A 22,995-nucleotide genomic window follows, 5' to 3' on the forward strand; every position below is an offset into this window, starting at 1 on the left:
TTAACCAGTTTGCATTATTTTATTGCAGTGTTTTTCATTATTCAGATTTGTTTCAAGACTACCGTTACAGTTAGACCTCATTTTGATGGTAAATGCAGTTATTGCAATTTTGTTGTTTGATCACAATAGATTGTTTTTTTTACATTTCAAAAACCAGAAGCCATTCATTTACAAATATGATTGCACTTTAGTTTACATATTTAAATGTTCAGATATTAAGATTTGGATGAGGCAAAATAACATGCTTTTTCTCTCAAATATATTGTTATAATCATTTGTTTCAGATGTACTGTAATTGTTTTCTGTATAAAAATTAATTTGGTGTTCAAAAAGTCTTTTTCAAATTTGAGTCTTGAAAAAGAGGGAGTCGTCTTATAATCAGGGCCATCTTATATTCGGGCCAATACGGTACTATGGTCAAAACAAGTTACATACAGTAGACTAATAATGCAAAAACAATGAAAAAAAAAAAACACACACACACACATATGTTAGGGCTGTCAAACGATTAAAATTTTTAATCGTAGTTAATCACAATTCAAACCATCTATAAAACAACAAGATGGCATTAACATTAACATTCTGTTAAAGCGATCCATGGATAGAAAGACTTGTAGTTCTTAAAAGATAAATGTTAGTACAAGGTATAGAAATTTTATATTAAAACCCCTCTTAATGATTTCGTTTTAATAAAATTTGTAAAATTTTCAATCAAAAAATAAACTAGTAGCTCGCCATTATTGATGTCAATAATTACACAATGCTCATGGTGCTTAAACCCATAAAATCGGTCGCGCCCAAGCGCCAGCAAAGGGCGACAAAACATCAAAAACACAAGTAACAAGTAGACATGACCTTGTGCTGTCATTTCAATCTGTTTGAGCGGGGCATGTGCGTTAATTGCATCAAATATTTTAACGTGATTAATAAAAAAAAATAATTACCGCCCGTTAACGCGATAACTTTGACAGCCCTAATATATGTATGTATGTATGTATATATCATTTAACACAAAAAGGGTTTGGAGGATATCTCTTTGTGAGGTTCCCTTACTAAAAGTATATACATGCAATTAAGCTTCTCGAATATACACATCAATATACAAAATGAAAAGATTGGTAGTGGTATAAAAAGTCAAATATAAAATTGAAAAAAAGTCTTTTCAAAAATGTTGACAATAAACTAGTTCAGCTGAAATTTTTCAGGCATGCCACTCATTTCCCTCTTGAACAAGACAAAGGGCTACGTCACACAGCCCACTCTTCCGCCGTTTGCACTGTCAGCCTGTCACTCTTCCCAACTCTTCTTCCTCGAGTTGATGAAATGATGCATTAGCTTGCGCTAAATTCAGTTTTCGATTCATTCCGCACGTTTCAAAGTCGCTTGCTCAATCCAACCGGCCGTCGCTCACCACCTCACCTCCCTCTGCTTAGGTGGCGCATCGCTCGGCAATTTATTGTTATTTATTTGTTGTTATTATTATTATTATTTAAAAAATGTTCACATTACGTCTGTCATTCTTGACCTCACAATGGCTCCTGTGATATGTAGTATTAGTAGTGCTTTCGGTTTTGAAAAAGGACAAGAAATGATGGAAATATGAACATAAACAAATGGTCCATGCAGCGTTTTAATGCTTATTTATGAGGGCAATAAAACTGTAAAACTATAAAACTCAAGTGACATTATCCGTTTTACTTGGTCGACCGACTTTAAGTAAAAACGGGCGTGGACCTAAACTTCCGTACTTTCAAATGAGACCAACAAGCGGCACGTGGGTGACGTAATTACAGCTTGAAGAGGCTTCAAAGATGATATGTGCAATTTTGTCGCCGCCAACACGTTCGGTTTTAAAAGGTTAAATATTATTTTCTCAATTGTCAGAGGTCTAACAACAAGTTAAATCCGTACATTCTGTGTTGGTGCAGTTAATACAGAATTTTGCAGCCTGACTGTGAATGTGGCTTAAGTTTATCTGCAGATTGATCCAACTAAAGGCTGAATCAACAGCAAATCTGTCATTTCACTCAAATAGTGCATTCTGTTTTGTGTTGCTTGCGTCAAGACACATTTACGCACAGTAAAATTCCTCTCCATCAACAATCCGTCATTTTATCTCACCCATGAGTACAGCACTGTTAATAATCGTAACCCGAGTTCCTCCTCACAACCCCTCTTTTTGTCTTCTCTTCAGGTCAATTCTAATTAGGCGGTTGTGTTCACTGATGGGAACTGTGTTTTTGCTTCGCTGCTGCACCATGTTTGTCACCTCGCTCTCAGTGCCTGGCCAGCACCTCAAGTGCGCAAGTAAGGTGAGAAGTTTCCACACACACTCTATCAACCCGGATTAGAGATCTTGCTGAGAATCTTCAGTTTTGAGTCATCGCACGAATGACGTAAACTGTGCTCTCTTCTTCCCTCAGACGTACGGCAATTTGATCGAAAAGATACAGAGAGCATTGACAATCTGGGTGGGATTCGGGATGACACTGACCGGCGTCCAAACATGCGGAGACTACATGTTCAGCGGACACACGGTCGTCATTACCTTGCTCAACTTTTTTGTGACAGAATGTGAGTATATGCTCTTAAAACCAGTGAAGTCTGGAACAGACACTCAGATGAAAATCGATACACCTTGCATCACAGTTTGTGTTGTCATTGTGTGGATCTAGGCATGTAAATCACCAATTTCAAGGTGATATGATAAATATTGATTCTTTGGATACTGATGTGATACCTGCCAATATTATGTCTGCCATGAGTTGATTTCGATTCAAATTATAGGCCTCCGATCGATTTTAATTCGAGGTCGACTGATATCAGGCATTTTTCCATCGGGTGATTAACAAAGAAACTAAGCCGATAGAAAAGGATTTTGATCTGCCATCTGTGTGGGCAACTGTGGCCGCAGCTGACTGACAGTAGTTCCCTGCAGCAGCTAGTAGGCAGGCTGCTATAGGAAGCCTTGTAGAAGTTTTGTAAATATTGATAGTTACCACGTTACGAACGAGTTCCGTTCCTACGCCGGCGACGTAACCACAATTTCCGCGCAAGTCAGAATTAACCCTTTAAGTGCCCCAAAATAACTATCCAAAAATATGTTTTATACATCATATTAATAAAATAAAGTAAAAAATAAGATAGATATTACTTCCCTCTGGTAACACCAATCACACCATAGTTCATCTTTTAACTGACATTTATTAATTTTGTCACCGTCAAACTACGAACACAGTATTAAAAAATAAAATACAATACTGACAAAGACTGTAAACTAATTAAGGGTGCACGATATACATTTTTTAAACTGATACCGATATCGATATGGGTTTTTGAACACGTGTAGGCCAAAAATACTAGTGGTGGATTCAGCATAGACTTGCCTTTGACCGAACCAGAGTTTTCATGATGACATGAACATTATTATAATGAACAAAACAAAGTCAAGAACAGTTTTTACCTCAAATAAAGTGCCCATATTTATTTTTTTCAAATAAATAAAATTTGAGTCAATCACAATCAATTAGTCAATATCATTGACCATGTGTTCCCCTGAACAATGAGCACTAAACTAAAACATAAACCGAACAGGTTGTCAGCAGATAAAACATTTGGTGCAAGAGGAGAGGAGACTTTTGTGGTCTTGGTCCATGAAACAACTCAAACGCACACATCCCAATCCACCGACACTGTGCCAAAAATATTATAAATTATTGGGCCTATTAATAATGTTATTGGATTTATTGTGATGACGTCATAACTCCTATTATCGGACCGATTATCGTGCGCCTCTAAAAATAATGCTTCAAAGTAAATCAATACAGACATACAGGGTGACCCAAAAAAAAGTTTACACTGCCATAATACAACTTAAATGCCATGTTTATTCATCTTAGAATTAGAATTTAATCACAAATTATACATTATTGTAAAGAACATGTACAGTACACTCTATTTTTCAATGTGTCCTCCCTTAAGTGTCACAACTGCCTCCAGGCGCCTGCGGAACGCTTGACAGGTCTTCTTTATGTAGGATGCTGTCATCTTTTCACAAGATCGAACAATGGACCTCTCCAAGGCTGCCACAGAAGTTTGTGGCTTCTTTCAGGCACTGTCCTCCACAGTTGCCCATATGCTATAATCCAGGGGATTGAGATCTGTACTCTGGGTGGCCACATATCACCTTGTCAATCAACTTTTTGGTCCGCACAGATCGGGCACTTCCAGACCAGGGGTCGCGTTAACCGAATATTTTCCGTCGTTGACCGGTTTTTTAAAACGGTGACGGAAAAAACTGAAGTCCGTCCGTCATTTTGACAGGTTGCAATTCACACCCCAGACCACAGGGTGGCATATTAATTAGCTATTGTCTCTCTTAATGCATGACGTCGTTGGCTATTCTGTCAGAATATTGTAGCGTCACCGTGGTCTGGCGGCAGCACCGTGATTGACACATCAACGCGAGGTTCTTATTGGTGCACCCGGTGTGCCAGCGCGTCATCCAATTGGTGGACTAGATTGCCGCCTGTGTATAGACAAGTTTCCGAGGTACTTCCGGTTTACTTTCTTATGTCTTCCTTCCCCTTCCGTTTCCGCCTGTTTACCGTTGAAGTCAATGGCGGTGGAATCGAAGTTGGAAGGTCTTTATACAAGATCCCGGGAATGTTATTTTGATGTAGGCGGGTGGAGAACCAAGCCAAGGCTTCCATGCTTCGTACCATGTCGATTTCCAAACCATGGGTGCTCGTACTCGTCATACAGGTGGGAGGGAAGGAGATGTACAAAACTGACAGCTCCTGCAGTCATGCCCCCGCTGTTATGGAAAGTAATGTGCTCTAAAAATACGAAACCTAAAATCTGGCGCATGAAACAACTTGTTGCCTTTGCTATTGATATTACGATTATGATTGTAATCACGAAGTTTAATCATTTTTACAACAACTAGCTTCTGCTACTGCTGCTAGCCGCCTGTTGCTAATCGTGTTTGAATGCACCGCATAAATCCAAGTGTTACAAGTTTTTATTCGTTTGTTTACAGTTGGGAAATGCTGTTATAAAAGGGAAGACAACTTGACTTGTACGTTGATGGACATATATCGAACATATATCGTTTGCGTTCCACAATGATGATGACAGCTCGACTCCCGGGAGAGGCCGAGAGAGAGGCAGGAATTGTGACAGACGGTGGTTCGCCGAGATCGCCGTGATCCAAATACGAACTTGTGAACGGTAGCATCTTTAAATATATGCTATTGGAGCTGGAATTACCGAGGACGGGGAAAAAAGCACATCTAAATGCCGCCGAGGGCCTCCGTGATTTCGCGATTTGTTCACGAGGCTCCAGAGCTCTGCGGTCTGATATCACATTCTCGTATGCTATTTTTGCAATACTTTTATAAATGTGATTTATTGACCTGTTTTGGAGTGCACCAATCGTTTTAAATAAAACAAATTGAATCATGTCTAAATGTTTTATTGCGATCAATGCCTGCAATAAAAAAAAGAATGACATACTATTTGTGTTTACATCATATGTACATAACCTTGTAGCATTTCCTTGTAACAAAACAATCCATGTCAGCCCTTCTGCAGTCGGCAAATGTAATATAACTTGTAATTTCACCACATTTTGGTCACTAATGGCCGTAGTATCAATCCAATCCTCACGTTAACACAGGCTGACCGTTGTTAATCATTTTGTCCACGAATGATCAACGAAGTGACACGAACTGCCATCCAATCTCATCTACGTGTCATCTAGGTCGTGCTGAATCAATTTTTGAAGATTCCATGGGTTGCTCTGGCTTGATTTCGTAGTTTTATCGTCGTCAATACACTGCTAATATACTGCTACGCGACCGGACCGGAAGTGCGAAGCAGACATTTTCCAAGATGGCGGCGCCCATATTTCGCTCAGGAAACTTGTCTATAGACCCCAATCACATGACGTCACAACTCCGCCCCCTGACTGCAGCAGCCATATTGTCCATCAGCTCGTCGTGTTTACACATTACCGCTACGTACATGCCTCCTATTACGGCGTGTTATTCTGCTCGTTAACATTAATAATCAAAAATGCGAAGGCGTGTGTGGCGGTTGGTTGCAGTAACAGAGAAGATAGACGGAGAGACTTGAAGTTCTACCGTATTCTGAGTGACCCGAAGAGGAGAGCGAGATGGACTGCTGTAATTCGACAAGAAATCTGGGCACCAAACGATCCACAGACTATGTAGTAGTCATTTTATATCTAGTAAGATGCATTTAATATATATTTAGAAGATTTTGGGCTGACAACCACAATTAAGATCATTGTGTGACGTTGGTGATTGGGGTCTATATAGTTGCCTCTTTTTCTTTGGGAGTGGAGTTGTTTTGTTGGTGTTGGCGGTAAGCAGAGTAAAAAGAGGGAGAAAAATACAACTTCCGTGTCTAAATTTTCGCCGCCAAGCAAGCGTTACAATATTAATTAAAAATGAATGAAAACTAAATACTATTGAATATGTCATCAGTATCATTTTAAAAATGTAAGTGACTGGTAAAAATAGATTATGACTGGATTTTTATGACCCTGTCAGTCAAAATGACAGACAACGAAAATGTGTAGCGCAACCTCTGTTCCAGACCCAGGTTTTCGTGAGGCTGTTCCAGTACCTTTCAGCTTCTTTTTAACTTTGTAGACTGCACATCTGGATATTCTCAGATTTGCTGCAATCTCAGTAGGTGTCAGACCGGCACGCAGCTATTCAGGTACAGCTAAAGTTTTCTTCATTTTCAGCAGAAGCACAGGAATTGTAGAGACGAGAGATTACCAGGTGCATTGAGTGACCTTAATGAATCACTTAAGCATGACAACCTATTTAGATATGTTTTAATGGCTTTTAAACAAGCAGTCAACTGAGTGTAAAGTTTTTTTTGGGTCACCCTGTACTTGCTTACAAAAACATACTTCAATGGCTGCACATCAATACCGAGGGAAATACGGTCCAAATCTTCAACAAGGAAAACTGCAACTATTAGTGGCACTCGTCCAGCGGGGAAAATGAACGCTGCTCAATAAGCTAGCGGGCTAATAGCGAGCAAACGGGGGGCATCGCCGAGCCCACGCCGTTTACAGTTTGTCTGCCTTCTTGAAATGTTAACTGACGTTCAAACCCACTTCCCAACGTGAAAGCAACACTCGAAACTAACAGAAAATAGCGCTGGCGTGACATCAAACAAGTCCGAGTGCAACAAAGGAAAGCGGACCGCACATATACTGTAGTACAGGGGTGGGCAAACCGGTCCTCGAGGGCCGCAGTGGGTCCTGGTCTTTGTTCCAACTGACCCAGCACAGATAGTTTAACCAATGCGGTTTCAGCAGAAATGAGAAGCACCTGACTGCAATCGACTGATTGCACTTGTAAAACAGCAGATTGGTGAAAAGGTGTCCTCTTAATGGGTTGCAACAAAAACCCGCACCCACTGCGGCCCTTTGTGGAATTAATTGCCCACCCCTGCTGTAGTACAATGAAATACCTGATATGCATAGCAATTGCTGTAGAGATCAACTATTTAGAATAATTAGACCTAGTGAATAAAAAAATTAAATGACAAATAATACACTGTACTTACCATCAAGCAGAGAGATGGCGGACGAGAAAAAAAAAAAAAACACTGTAGAAAAAAACAGCGTATCTTGCATGAGCGAATATGCAATGTTGCTTTACCCTTTAAAAGTGTTTACTGAGTGATCCTTACACTCTAAATGCAACTCGTACCGTTAGCATAGCATTTGCCTTACCATTGGCTTTAGCATGGCGAGCATCCTCTAAAACTCACCCTCACTTGTTTATGTCTCGTCATGACGTCCTGGTGGGTTTAATTATTTGCAAAAAAAAAAAAGTACCATTATTGCTGTGCGTGCATAATCATAATGAGGAAGTGCTGCGTTCGTTCGTTTGTAAATTTGAAGCTGTTGAAGTTTTTTTTTTAATTAAAAAACATTAATTTAAATAGACGTTTTTTAGTTATTCTTGGCCAATCACAGACCAGTTGTGACGTGGGGCTGAGTTGCGTCACATATACTCTTGTTTTTATCTCCATTGCTGATTTCAATTATTATTAGTAGTAGTAGTTTTTGTTTTATTTTTATTTTATTTATTTATTTTTATTCTGTGATTAAATGCGATCTTTTGTCTTCGTTTCTACGTTGTGTTGATTTAAATGTGATTTTTATGATCTTCATGTGATGTAAAGCACTTTGAATTGCCTTGTGTTGAATTGTGCTATATAAATAAATTTGCCTTGCCTTGCGTATCGCCTTGCCTTTAAAAGCTGGACAAATTGTATCTGGATAATAGTTTGTGCTGGACAGATCACTGAAAAAGCTGAGTGCCTGTCCTTAAACCGGACAGATGGTCACCCTAACTCAATGTGACGCGGGACATCAATGCAAAGCAAAGCAACTTCAGGATGAGCTTGTAGCAGCGATGAAGCAAATGTATTTTATTTTCGTTCATTTCATAATTGATTTATTTCTTTGATACCTCAAACTACTACCAAACACGGACATCCTGGCTGTGTTTTACTGCAAAACATACTGATAAACTTTTTAATTCATTCTTCCGTTAATGATTGCAAGTTGTCCAGGCCCTGAGGTAGCAAAACAGTCTCAAATCATGATGCTGCCTCCACCATGCTTCACGGTGGGGATGAGGTGTTGATGTTGGTGAGCTGTTCCATTTTTCCTCCACACATGACATTGTGTGTTACTCCCAAACAATTCAACTTTGGTTTCATCAGTCCACAAAGTATTTTGCCAAAACTTCTGTTGGGTGTCCAAGTGCCTTTTTGCAAACAATAAACGGGCAGCAATGTTTTTTTTTTTTTAGACAGCAGTGGCTTCCTCCATGGAGTCCTCCCATAAACACCATTCTTGGCCATATTTTTACATTTAGTTGATGTGTGCACAGAGATATTGGACTTTGCCTGTGATTTCTGTAAGTCTTTAGCAGACACTCTAGAGTTCTTTTTTACCTCCCTGAGTATTCTGCGCTGAACTCTTGGCGTCGTCTTTTGTGGACGGCAACAGAGCCAAACTCTCCATTTGTTGACAACTTCTCCGACTGTCGATTGATGAACATCCAGACTTTACGAGATGGTTTTGTATCATTCTCCTATGGGGGCCGAGAGGTGTCAGGCGAAATGCAAAGTCCAAACACTTTGCAAAAAGAAAAAAAAGAACGAACACCAATTGCAAACGCTTTGCAAAGGAAAAAAAGCACAAATGCAAACTGCCACAACACGATCCCCATTTCCTAAAGCACGAACCCCAGTTGCCACAACAGGACAGCAATTGGCTCGCAGCACAAATGCAAAAGGCTCGCAAGACAAATGCAAAGACAAAAGCAAAATCCCACAGTACGACTCAAGAGGATGACTTGGAAGTTAAAAAAAAAAACAAAAACAAAAAAAAAGGACGACGCTTTCTATATTGCTATATGTGCTTTGTGACCATCTCTACGGACCTCCATGAAGTTGCCCCCCTCCCATCAAACGCAAATTTACATAAAAACTATGTCAATCGTTTGTACTGGTTTGTGCTGCAACGGTTTTGTAGATACAGTATTATGCTTTTATTCAAATATTAATTTCGAGTGGTTGCGTCACTCGTAGCTTTTCCTTGGTTTAGCTCCCGCGGCTAATGGAGCGTACCGAATAGATCAATCACAAAGGTGTGTTCAACAACTAGCACAAACGAATGGCACCACCTCGGGACCATTTGCAGTAAATTAGGGGCTTAGAGTGACGTCGTCACTCGAAATTATTATCTCAACCCCCCCAATTTACTGCAAAATGGACTGAAATTTGTTTGTGTTATAACACAAACCAGCAAAAATGATTGACACAATTCCTAATCGAAATGGGGGGCTGGCTGACCTCAGATTTACCGATAAAAGAATTAGAAATTTCTCTAGAACAAAAGCAGCACAAACAAAACTTTTACAGCACAAACGATTGACATTTTTACATAAATTTGAGTCTGATTTGTCACAAAGCACATATAGCAATATACAAAGTGTCGTCCTTTTTTTTTTTAAACTTCCGGGTCATCCTCTTGCTGTTGTGCTGCAGGTCTTTGCATTCATCTTGCGAGCCTTTTGCTGTCGTGTTGTGGCAATTGGGGCTCGTGCTTTTGCCAATTTGCAATCGCGGCAGTTTGCATTTGTGCTTTTTTTCTTTTGCAAAGCATTTGCAATTGGGATTCGTGCTTTTTTTCTATTTGCAAAGTGTTTGGACTTTTGCCTGACACCTCTCGGCCACTGTATTTCCCAGCTGTTCGCAAATCAAAAATCATTGAAAGCAGGTCTTCAGACAGCTCTTTAGACCGAGTCATGATGCACGTCAGGCAATGCTTCTGATCAAGAAATTTCTCACTAGGTGTGTGTTTTATAGTAGACAGGGCAGCTTTAAACCACTTATCAGTTATTGGGCACACACCTGAATTAAAATGTTTGGTGAAAATTGGTTTCAATTGCTCTTTATGTCTCCTTAGGCAGAGGGTTCACTTACTTATTTTCCCCCTTCTGTCATTGCATGTTATCTTCATTAAAATATGAAAACCTATAAATTTTTGGGTGGTTTTAGTTAAAGCAGACACTGTATTTTCATCTGTGTGATTTTGACAATGATCAGATCACATTTGATGGTGGTTTTATGCAGGAATATGAGAGATTCCAATGGTTCAGATACTTTTTCATATCACTAGCTCGCCGTGTTTTCATGACGTTATCACAAGAGGACTAAAGTTCTTCACACTTTCCGGTGGTAAAATTTCAGCCTTTTAATCGAAAACCGAAAATGCAATTTCTGCGATTTTAGGCTGAAAGTGTTCGGCGCCGAATTTGCGGCCAGATCCCTTAATTATTAGGCTAATGCCTATGCTGCTTGGAGCTAGCATACTCAGGGGACTGAATCCATCACGATGAGAGTGTTCTTGCCTAAGAAGATGTTTCAACTGTCATCTAAGCAGTCTTCATCAGTTCACTTATAGGCTAAGAGTCGGTATAGAAATCCAACTGTTTAACCTCGAGGTTAGAAGCACACCCCAACTATGAACGTTGTTACTCTCTTGAGATGCAAAACAACAGTTGATGAGACGCAATAAAGATAATTCTTTGTTTGCTAACATTTGTATGGAATCGCCCTCTTTAATATTGTTTTAACGATGGGGGTAGTGGCGCCTGACACCTGAATGAAGCTGTGTTGTACGTTTGTTATTTCTGAGAGGCTAAATTATTGAGTGTCTTTGGTATGGATGAAAGGATGTTGTGGGAGATGTCGTAAGCCTGCTCCTCCCTTTGCATCTCGATTGTGAGCGATGGTGTTCATTAAGTGCGGTGCAGTTAGTGCAGTTTTTTTTTCCATCCTGGGAAAAGGAACGTGTCTATTTGAGGGAGGTGTTTATTTGTTTCCAGTGAATCAAATAAATACAGTGGGACTTTGATTTTCTTGTGCACAAGTTCATTATAAAATGTGGTTTCCGACAATTATTATGGTTTTCTTCGTCTTATTCACTTGATTTTACGCACACTCACCCCGTCTTTCCTGTCCTCCCTCTTGGATGCCTAATGCTGTCAATGGCACTAAATGAGTTAAAGGGGAAGTTCAGAATTCATGACATTAGGCTTAAAGTGCGTATGACGCCAAAAAACATGTTTATGTTTACCGTTAGCGCAGTGTTTTATGCTCCTGAATAAAATGTACCCCTTGGATGTGCGTGGAAGCGATGGTTTTATATATTTCATTTTTAAACCCCACGCCATGAAAATGAGTAACTTCCGGCTCCAGTCTCGGGTTCAGGATGAATGTGAATGTGACGTCACCCGGGTCAGCATCTCACAATACAGCATTGCGTTATAGCATTCACATGGACTGCGGATTCAGCTGATTAATTCATCTATTTTTCGCATCACGCCAGTCAAATGTGCTGCAGAAAATTGTTGCTGCACCAGGGAGAGGCATGTGAGCCTTTAGGAGTTTCAAAAGGTTCCCATTTACCGCGGATATTGGCCAAAACAAGCCCTACTACTGAGGGACCATTGGACTTAAGAGGAAATAAGTACCGTATTTTTCGGACTACAAGTCGCACCAGCCATAAAATGCCCAACGAAGAGAAAAAAACATTTAAGTCGCATTTTCGCAGGGGAAATTTACTTGATAAAATCCAACACATATATATGTCATCTTGAAAGGCAATTTAATATAAAAATACAATAGAGAACAACATGCTGAATAAGTGTACAGTGCATGAACAACGAAATGCGAATACACTGTCCTCACCAGGACGCTACAGCTCGGTCCTGGCTATACAGCGAGCTAAACTCCCAAATGACGATGCTGGACGTCCGTATAATTTGCTGAATCAATTTCGTCCTCGATACCAAACAGTTTCGCATCAACGTAAATAAATAATAATTAGGTGCTCCTACAGCAATGACACAAACCGTTAGCATGCGTTCGCTAGCATTAGCATATCGTTCAAACAACCACACAACTGGCTCTAAGTGTCCGATCGCGGGTGGAAAACACAACAACAACAGAAAAGACTATACACACAGGCGTTGCCTCTGTAGAGATATTTTACAAGCATAAACAATGAACGTAGGTTCGCAGCCCTGTTTCTCTCTCGCTAACTCGCCCACTCACGCAGAGCTGCGTAGCTGTCCGTCTTCTTCTGGCGTGTGAGTGCTCTTCTTCACGTAAACAAGTGCGAGTGCGCCCCCACGTGGGTGTGAAAGCGCCACAAACTAAAAGCATGGATTTCAATATAAAAAAGTCAATAATACAATTGAACACACATTGCCAAAGGCAGAATGTGAGCATGACCATAGCTATTAAGAGTTATTCAGATAACTATAGCATAAAGAACATGCTAACAAATTTACCAAAACCATCAGTGTCACTCCAAAACACCAAAATAACATGTGAAATGATATCATAATGTGTTAATAATTTCACACAAAAGTCGCTCCTGAGTATAAGTCGCACCCCCAGCCAAACTATGAAAAAAAACCACGATTTATAGTCCGAAAAATACGGTAAACATCGTATTTCGTGTTATGTCAAATACTGGGATCATGGCACACGTTTTAATACTGAGGTGACTTTCATTTTGTGGCTGACATGCTCCTTGTCCACCGAAAATGCCACTCGGCCAACAACCGGTGGCTTGTCGTGCATCCCGCCACCGGGAGAGCACTATACTCTGCTTATTGCCCTCTTCGTGGGCCCGGTGTTCTGTCAAATTTTCAACCCCATCAGAATTTGCAACTTTTGTTAAAATTGGCCGCGAATACAGCAATTACAAAGTAAACACTACAACTTTCTTTAAATAAAGGACTATTTACTTACGTTTGATCATGGACGGACATGTAGAAAAGTTCTCCTCAGACACATCCTCCATGTTAGCTGCACAACAACTGCAAGCCGCTCTCTCACTGTTTACGTCTTCGCCGTGTAGTAAAACATTATTTTACGCCATATTCGTGTTGACCACGTGGCAGCTACACGCTCCTTCGAAGTCGGCCGGTGTGTGCAGCTGCTTCACCGGCAGACTAGCTCTCCAGCCCGCAGCAGGGGAACGAGTCTGGCAAGCTGCAACTTGCTCGCCGCTGGGCGGGTTGCCGATCGGCGAAGACAATCTACAACCCCGCCGCCGTGTGACATGACCCTGGGTAGTTTTGTGTGATTTTTCGCTTTGAAAACCAAGAAAAATAATTTGAAACATCACTCTGTTCGGGTTAGCATGTCGGCTAGCTGTCACGCCTCCTGGTTTGCTTACGCTCTCCGAAGCTGGGCAGGGAAATGACAAAAGCCGGACTAACTCCGGCATAAAATATAGTTTGGGAGGTGCTAGAAGTGGACAGTTCTGACCATTATGGAGTAATTTTGCCATGTCGTACTGAACAAATGCATTTTGAATATTTCATATTCCATTTAGCACAAGACCGTTATTGCCATGACCATACCATTTATTTATCAATTGGGGAAAAATACTTCGATAAAAAGAATATCCTGTAAAAATATTGGGAGAGACTGGAACAATGACATTTTGCGGCTCTCTTTGTCGCATTTTTCTTGTTCTGATTAATTCCCCCTCAATGGCCTGAATTCTAAATCAGATGAACCCATGACCCTGCCGACGTCATCCTCCTGTTGGGGACGCTAGAGCCCTATAATGGTCGGCGTGGCTAAACGGCAGATTAAAACACTTAATTTCTCGTCATCTGCGCTTTGCCAAATTGTTGTATATAGTCAAATCGTCTCAAAATATGATTGTAATTCACATAATAATGCTATTTAAGACTTTTATATCCTGTCGTTGGCATTTTAATCCTCAAATTAGCAAGGGTTTAATTAGTCGGTGGAGTTGATTTTAACACATTTCGTGCAGTGTGTTAGGTATTTGTTAGTTTCAGGGCTCTGGAGTGGCTAAGCTAGCGTGAGTCAATGTTACAATCTTAGGATGCCAATATAAAACGATATTAACAAATCCAGGTGTTTTAGGGAGGTCATACAGGCACGTGGAAGCCACTTAACGCTACTTTGACTTATTTAAAGGACATTGTAGACAGGATCAGCCTGTAATGTAGGTTTTCCACTTTCATGTTGAGTAAATTCTGACCTCAGTGGGTTGATACAACTTATTTTCATTGATATTTTTTGTGTGATTTTGTGTTCAGCACATTCAACAATGGAAATAATAAAGTATTTATTAAAAATATTTCATTATTCAGATCTACAATGTTGTACCTTAGTGTTCCCATTATTTTTTCGAGCAGTGTATAATAATGTCAATCATTTTGATGGAAAGAATACAGGTTGGCATGCATTAACTTTGAGTTAGGTACTCTTCGATGAGGGTGATACCCTCAAAACTTACAAAATCGAGCTAACAAGCAAGTGAAATCCTGTCTTCTACCAATACTGACAAATACATTTGAGTGTATATGTCTCAACGGGCTTCTGAAATAGTTGACAATTTAAAAGAGGTAGTCACTTAATCAGTTTGTCCCAGGTGATACCTTTCCAGTTAGCAGAGTCAACTTAAAAAGCAGGAGAAAATCGCTCATCAACCAAGATTAATAAATATATGGCGGAAAACACAGATAAGACTGAAAAACACTCTTGCACACCTCTTTAAAATAAACTGCTGTATTTTAAGCCAAAATAAATGTTGTGTTTGATAGAATGCATATGTCTATATGCTGCCACAGCAGATTCACGGCGCATTAAGCCCCTGAACTATTTTTAATTTGTCCGTTTTACCCTGGAAACCACTGTCTCCAGACATCGCGCAACCGCTTTTGTTTCAACCCAGCCCTAAAAAGAAGGTAATTACTTATTTATTGCTCGAAATGTCAGTCATTTTTAGCGTAGAATCATTAATTGATGTCTAATATTTACTGTAAAAAAAACAACAACAAAAAAACGACTTTGATTACTGCGATTTCTGCATCGCAACCCTTGTTATATTACCATGGTTCACTCATAAAATCCGCCAAAACCCGGTTGTGGCCATTCACAGCTGTATCTTGACACTAGGTGATACATGCTACATGGAGTTTTTGGATCGAAAGTGGTAAGTGATTATGCTATAATATCTCGTTAAAATCATGGCGTCTTTAATTCTGCTCTCGCGTGCTCTCACCTCCAGTTAGTTTCTGCTGTTTAAAAAAATGTTGTTTTTTTTAAATGCACTCTTGTTCAAAATTTTTCTTCCTTCAGAAAATTGAGATTTTAAGTTTTCCAATGATGTATCACACATGCACATAGAACATTTTTGAAATTTGGCCAAATTGGGGGTCTCAGAGCGGGACTTCAAGTCACCTGAGTGTTTCCCGCCTTATAATTACGCCACTCAAATAACATAACTCAACATATACATCATAAAGAATATATGTGACAACCAGCCAATCATATGAATAGGGTCTGCACTAGTCGAAGCAATATTTGTAACTATTCAAGGCTCTGTTACCCGGAAGTAAAATCCTATGATGGATTAGAGATGGACCAATACCATTTATTAGCAGTTAGTGGGACTGATAACTAATTTTTGGAGCCGATATTCATTTGCAGTGAAAGTGTAAAAATTGGCGTAAGAAAATTGAATAATGTAAACACTAAACTTATTTGAAATGCCTAAAGCAGGCTTGCCCAAGTCGTGCCTGGCACCGCCAGACTATTCTCCCTGTATTTTTCAAACACTGTGAGAAGAGTCTGGGACCCATCTCCTTATTAGCCTCTCCAGCCAGAACGAAATCATCCGTGCAATCAGATTCGTATATTTGCGTGACGTGTTCTTAACGAGCAACGTCACTCTTGCGCATTGGAAGTCGTCTCCACAATAACACAGATGGCAAAAAACACATCGAGTCGCTAAAACCAACAGCCTTGTCTTGCGCTAGCCATGTTGAATAAAATTGCTTTGCACCATGCTAAGGCGAATGCTACGCGAACGCTATGAGTTACATTTAGAGTATAAGGATCAATCAATAAACACCTTAAAAGGCTAAAGCAACACTGCTTTATTGTCTCAAGCAAGATAAAAATCAATCCTACAATATTTACAAAACAGGAAAGCCTGAAGCTTCCTGTAGCAGTATCCCTTCAAGCTGCCTCAGGGTCCTACTGTCAGTCAGCAGCGGCCACAGTTGGCCACACTTATGCCTGATCAAAATCCTTTCCAAATGTTCTAAAATCCAAAATTTTCAAATATCAGCGCCAATAATCGGTCTGTCTCTATATTGGATCCCTATGGAAGTAGCACAACTCTCATTCTACATGACACTGGGATTCATGTAACACAGACTTTACAAACCAATACAAAATATTTGGATTCTGACTCCTAAAAAAAAAAAAAAAAAAAAAAAAAAAACTCTATTGGGCCTTACTTTATGGCATGAGGTGTTACTCAAATGTTGCCCTAACTTAATTATTGTGACATATTGCTAAGCAGACCGGTGGGTTTATTGTTTTTGAGTTTTTAATAAAAGCTTTAATTGGATCCAGATTATTTTAAAAAGGAGAATGTTCTGTAACAAACTAATCAGAAAACTGAGGCTGCACTAAGAATGAGACACAGCAACTGATTAAGGAATGACTTGATGTTTTGTTGATATGAAAGAATAAGCCAGTCATTATTGTTTTTTTTTTCTCTCCGATACAATGAAGTCAAACACACGTGCGTATCAATATGCGACTTCATTGTGCAAATCCATCTGGAAATCATTTGTTCTCAGGACATAAATCTTTAATAACCAAGCATTTTATTTTTAATGAGGCCTCAGTAATTAGCAATTAGAGGCCAAACATATTGTACTGAAAATGCCTTTGCGCTTGTTATTTTTTACTCCTTTTTTATTCATTCTTTATCCATACAGGAATATTTCTGTAAAGTGAAATAAAAGAGCTGCATTGTTATTAGAATTTGTACAATATTGTTCAAAATTATTCAACCCATGCAATGGATAAGTGTTTTTGCAAGTTTGACATTCATTTTTCATCTTGTTTATGATCACATCAAATAATGACATATCAAACAGACAAATACCACTGAAATAACCAAAATATTTTTGGGAATATTCCAATTAATGGCCTTTCTGCGAATACCTCACTGAGAAAATTATTCAGCCTCCCAAGTCCACCACTCTTAAGAACAAAGGTTCCCATCAGGTGTTGTCAAACAGCTGTTGAAAGCATCTGTAGATGTGAACGGAACCCTAATGAGCAGCAATTAAGCAGATTTAAAATGACTGTGACAAATGGCTCTTCTTGGCGGTTAATGACATCTTTACAACATGATGAAATCCAAGGAATGGTCAATAAAGTTAAGAGAGGAGGTAATTTCACTTTATAAGCAAGGGTATGGATATAAAAAGATAGCAAAAGGACTAAAAATTTCAAGAGACAGCATAGTCCGCAAGTTTAAAGCTAAAGGCACAGTGGAAATGCTACCTGGGCGTGGTAGAAAAAGGTCACTGTCTGCAACTCCTGTGCAATACCTGAAGCAAAAGTTGAAGAAAAATCCCCGGGTGACAGTTGAGGAACTACGACAGGACTTGTCATAGGAAGGTATTCAGGTTTCATCCTAGACAATAAGACGCACACTGCAAAATGATAGCTTCCATGCAAGCACAAAAGGTATGCCAAAAACCATGTGGACAAACCACAAAGGTTTTGGGATAATGTTCACTGGAGTGATGAGACCAAACTGGAACTTTTTGGGCCAATGGATCAGCGGTACGTGTGGAGGAGAAAGAATGATGCTTATAAAGAAAAGAACAACCTATCTACTGTGAAGCACGGTGGGGGGTCAGTCATGCTCTGGGGTTGTTTTGCTTCTTCAGGTACAGGGAATCTTCAGCGTGTGCAAGGTATTCTGAATTCAGTTCAATACCAGGAGCTCTTGGATGCAAATTTCATGCAGCCAGTTACAAAGCTGAGGCTTGGGAGTGGTTGGAGCTTCTAACAGGACAATGATCATAAGTCACAGACTTCATAACCTATTGACATGACACAGGAAACGGTGCCGATTCGTACTATTTTCAAAAACTTCAAATTTGAATATTTTTCAAACCAAAGCTGCTATTGACCTAAAACTAAAACAGGCACCTACCTTACCTATATATGAGCAGTGTTGTCAGCAACGCGTTAGTTAGTAACGTGTTACTGTAATTTGATTACTTTTTTCAGTAACGAGTCATCTAACGCGTTCATTTTTCTACACCAGTAATCTGATTAAAGTTAGTTTCCTTAGTGTCTCTGCGTTACTATTTTTTCATTGCCGCATAACGTATGTAGAATGAAGAATATTGTAGTCATGTACAAAGAGCATTTTGAATGGAAATCAGCAAAAGGTTGGACCCCCTACATGCGCGGCCGTTTTGTAGCTTTGCCGTAGCAACGACGGGCAGTCATCGCTCCAAATTGGCAAGCTTTGTTTACATCATATATGCGTGTTGCACATTCATGCCCTGAGGATATGTGTTCGTTTAGCATCTGTGGGATGTGTTGTAAGTCCGACTGAGTGTAAAGTGCTTAGTTGCCGCCACGTTTCGTGGCCAAATTGACCGCGTGTGTGTTGAGAGGAGTACTTCCGGGTTGTTAATGTACACGGCTGCACGCGCATCTGTGCCCGCCACCACCTTTGTGTTTATTGCACTGTACAATCCATTTGTGTGTTGTTGATTATTGTGCCGTCAGTTTGCATTGTTTTACATTGGCACTGATATGCTGTTAACCATAACCCGAAATTCAGAAGTTTTGACATTAGGCTTAATCTTAAGAGTTAGCGGAGTTTAATTGGTCGGTGGAGTTGATTTCAACAAATTCCAAGCAGTTTGTCAGATATTTGTTAGTTTCTGGGCTCCGGAGTGACTAAGCTAGCGCGAAATTCTGATATTCCCCTTAAAATTCAATAATCGGAAAGTCAATTACATGTGATGACATTTTTCTGTTGTCATTCTTATGTTGAGGCGGCAAAGGGAGAAAAATGGGTAAAAAGTAACTGATAGATTACTTTTAAAGTAACTTAGTTACTTTGATAATGAAGTAACCAGTAAAGTAACTAGATTATTTTTTTTGAGGAGTAATCAGTAATTAAATTACTTTTTCAAGTAATCTGTGACAACACTGTATGAGTCTCGATGAGCAGCGGTATAAAAAAATTCAAAGTCGTTCCCATATAAAATCCCGATTAATTATTTTTATATAAGTATAACACAATTTAAAATGGCTATAAAAGTCTCAGATTTTACACTAGATGCACAAAAATCACCAAATGCAGAGATAATCACATATTTTTAGGATCAATAGCAATATTTAACATGTAAGTTTTGACCAGAATAGCGACTTTGTCTTTTTTTAATTTACTATAAGTTTTCAACAGCTAATAAATCACTCAATTTAACATCGAAAACTTAACACTTGAAGAAACATGCAAAATCAATTATAAATAATATGTCAATAGATTATTAATAAATAAAATAAATGCTTTAATTCCCAAATTCTTCATAGATATGGACGTAAAACAGTCTCGATTCTTGGTTAAAAGCGAAGAAACGGTGCCGTTAGCATTTATTTTACGTATATATGTCAAAGTACAATGCTACTCTGTTAGCGAATGAGGCTAGTAGCCGCCTGACGTAAACAGCGCTTTTCTGGTGAAAATTCTTATGAATAAATGCTTAAATCCCTAAATTCTTGATAGATATGGATGTCAAACAGTTTCGATTCTTGGTTAAAAGCAAAAAAAAAAGCGTGCAAGTAGCATTTATTTCACGTAAATATTGCCAACTATGAGGCTAGTCAGTTACGAAAATTAGCCGCCTCCATGTGTTAACAAAGAAGAAACTAAATGCTAAAAATCACTGAATTCTTTGTGGATATGGACGTAAAACTGTCTCGATTCTTTGTTAAAAGAGCACAAAAAAAAAAACGGGCAGTTACACATCAATTTTAAGTAGGGCTGCAGCTATCGAATATTTTAGTAATCGAGTAATCGACTGAAAATTCTATCGATTAATCGAGTAATCGGATAAAACAAATATATTTTTAGGTGAAGAGCAATTATAGATTTACATGAGAAAACAAGACATTTTATCATTTTCAGTCAATCAATGTCTTTATTTTTTATGTATATTGTTGAAAACAGCGAACAATTGCATCTCTGATGTAACTAGAATTAAAAAAAAAAAAAAAAGACTAATTCACTGCTTTCACTCAAAAACCTTTAGATCTTATTTAAAATATATATATATATGTATATATATATATACACACACCTAAAAATGCCTTTACGCTTGATAACACACATCACTTAAAAGTTAGGATTTTCCCCCACGTTTTTCAATTGAATTTCTATTTGTGTCAAGCCATTTTTAAGTTCTAGTTAAGGTCCTGATAGGATTTTGAGTTTTTGCACTGTTCAAAATAAATGTATGATACAGGCTGTATTGGAGCACATTAGGGACTAGTGCTACTTGATGTTTTATCCAGCAATGACTACTGAGCTAAAATTGATAGTTAGCATTATTGAGTTTTTATTTGACACCCTTATCACTCCACAACGCTATGTTATGTTAAAGCCTGTATGTAAGACACGTTAGCCACGCATCGAAAGTGGTTTTAATTGATTGAAACCTAGCCCTCCGCAGGGCTAACGTAAGATGAGCTAGTAGTGACAGTAACGTTAACCTTATATATTAGCGCTTAGCGCTCTTTATTAGCGCTTAGCGCTCTACTGCTTTAAGATGGCGGCTGTTTGCTAACGCTGCCCAGACGCGGCCTAGTCTGTCATTGCGCATCTAGTTCAACATACATGTGATCTCTATGAGACTTACCAGACGCTAGCTGCAACTAATGTAGCATGTGCGGGCTAGTATTTAGCAACGTCGGCGTCGTTTGTAGCGGTTGTCGGTAGGCCTGAACGATATATCGTTTAAACATCGCCATCGCGATGTGCACGTGTGCAATAGTCCCATCGCAAGTACTTGCAATAGTTTTATTTTTTTTTAATCCACAAATGTATGTTGCTCCATGCTTTCTCTGTCCCGAGTTGATCGCTTTAGTGACACTCACACAACCTCCCTGTCCCTCTCCCTCCTTCCCTCTCCTAGGTCTTTGTTCCTCTGCGCACTTGCTTATTAAAGTTAACGATGGTTGTGTTTGATCTTGCCACAGAGGCGGACTTCAATCACACCGCATCTTTCAGTCGTCGTTTAACTTGTTAAGCACGTGTTGCATGAAGGAAGCGTGCGCTGGAATGAATGTGTGTGCGTGGAAACGTTGGGGACAGCCGGTGTTCTGACGAATGGGTATGCTTTGTACACCTGTTGTGTTGTGTCCTGGAAATAAACAGTAGAAGTGATTCTGCAGCCAAGGTAGATAAACAGAAGCATTAAATAAAGCAAAGCATTTTTCTACTACAGTACATTATTCTTGTTTAAAAATGTTTCGATGATCTGCACGTGTGGTACATGATTGGAAAGCTTAAAATCTCAACTTTCTGGGGGAAGAAAAATTTTTAACAGGAGGGCATTTTTAAAAAAAAAAAAAAAGTTTTTTAAACAGCAAAACCCTAGCTGGAGGTGAGAGCATGCGAGAGCAGAATTACAGACACCATGACTTTAACGAGATATTATCGCGTACTTATCTTGTTTCGATCCAAAAGCTCCATGTCGCATGTATCACTGAGTGTCAAGACACAGCTGTGACTGGCCGCAGCTGGATTATTTCATTTTATTTTATGGGTGAAACATGGTACTATAGCAGAAATCGCAGACATCAAGGAGTGGTCGAGATTTTCTTTTTCATATATTTACCCTTTTAAACGTTTTTTCCCCCAATTTTTCTTTTTTCGGGTAAGTTATTTATCATCTATCATAGCAGGGAAAATGCGACAGTAACAAAAAAATACAATTTAGCGAAAGTTATGAGGTAGATATCCGTGACTTTTTTACAGACGCCATATTTTTCATTGTGACATAATTTGTTTAAAAATTGAAAATATGCGAGTGAATCATTTTTTAAAGTTAGCCATATACATTTTGTAAAGCATATTTTAGGGGGAACATTTTGAAAAAAACATGTCCAATATATGTATAATATGTATCTTTTTTCAATGCAAAAAAAAAATATATATATATATATATATATATATATATATTTTTTTTTTTTTTTTCCTTTTAATATCGCAATATAATATCGCAATATATTGCAACCCCCCAAAAAATCGCAGCAATAGTTTTTTCCAATATCGTTCAGGCCTAGTTGTCGGCTGCAGTAAGTTTTTTTTTTTACTTCTTCCTCTACGCACGTGACATCAGCGCGTTGTCCCGCATTAAAAGTAGTCCGAGCAAAACGTGATGCTTAGAGCTGTCAAAATAAACGATTACTCGAGGTGAATAAAACTACTCGGATCAGTTTTTAAACTCGAGTTACTCGAGTTGC

At 39.0% G+C, this 22,995-nt stretch overlaps 1 protein-coding gene across 2 annotated transcripts in view; it reads left to right on the forward strand.

Annotated features, from left to right (window-relative positions):
• The window catches only part of LOC130922852 (sphingomyelin synthase-related protein 1-like), a 67,753-nt gene that overhangs the window by 38,323 nt on the left and 6,435 nt on the right, over positions 1–22,995 (forward strand). The window contains exons 4-6 of one of the 2 annotated variants that reach the window (XM_057848042.1): positions 2,195–2,312; positions 2,424–2,574; positions 5,042–22,631. In XM_057848042.1, the coding sequence (XP_057704025.1) occupies positions 2,195–2,312; positions 2,424–2,574; positions 5,042–5,130 (358 nt within the window). In that variant the 3' untranslated portion in view covers positions 5,131–22,631. Of the gene's footprint in view, positions 1–2,194; positions 2,313–2,423; positions 2,575–5,041; positions 22,632–22,995 lie in introns of those variants that run through there. The other variant, XM_057848041.1, reaches the window with a different exon arrangement.

The sequence above is a fragment of the Corythoichthys intestinalis genome, chromosome 10, assembly GCF_030265065.1.
Source record: "Corythoichthys intestinalis isolate RoL2023-P3 chromosome 10, ASM3026506v1, whole genome shotgun sequence".
Lineage (NCBI taxonomy): Eukaryota > Metazoa > Chordata > Actinopteri > Syngnathiformes > Syngnathidae > Corythoichthys > Corythoichthys intestinalis.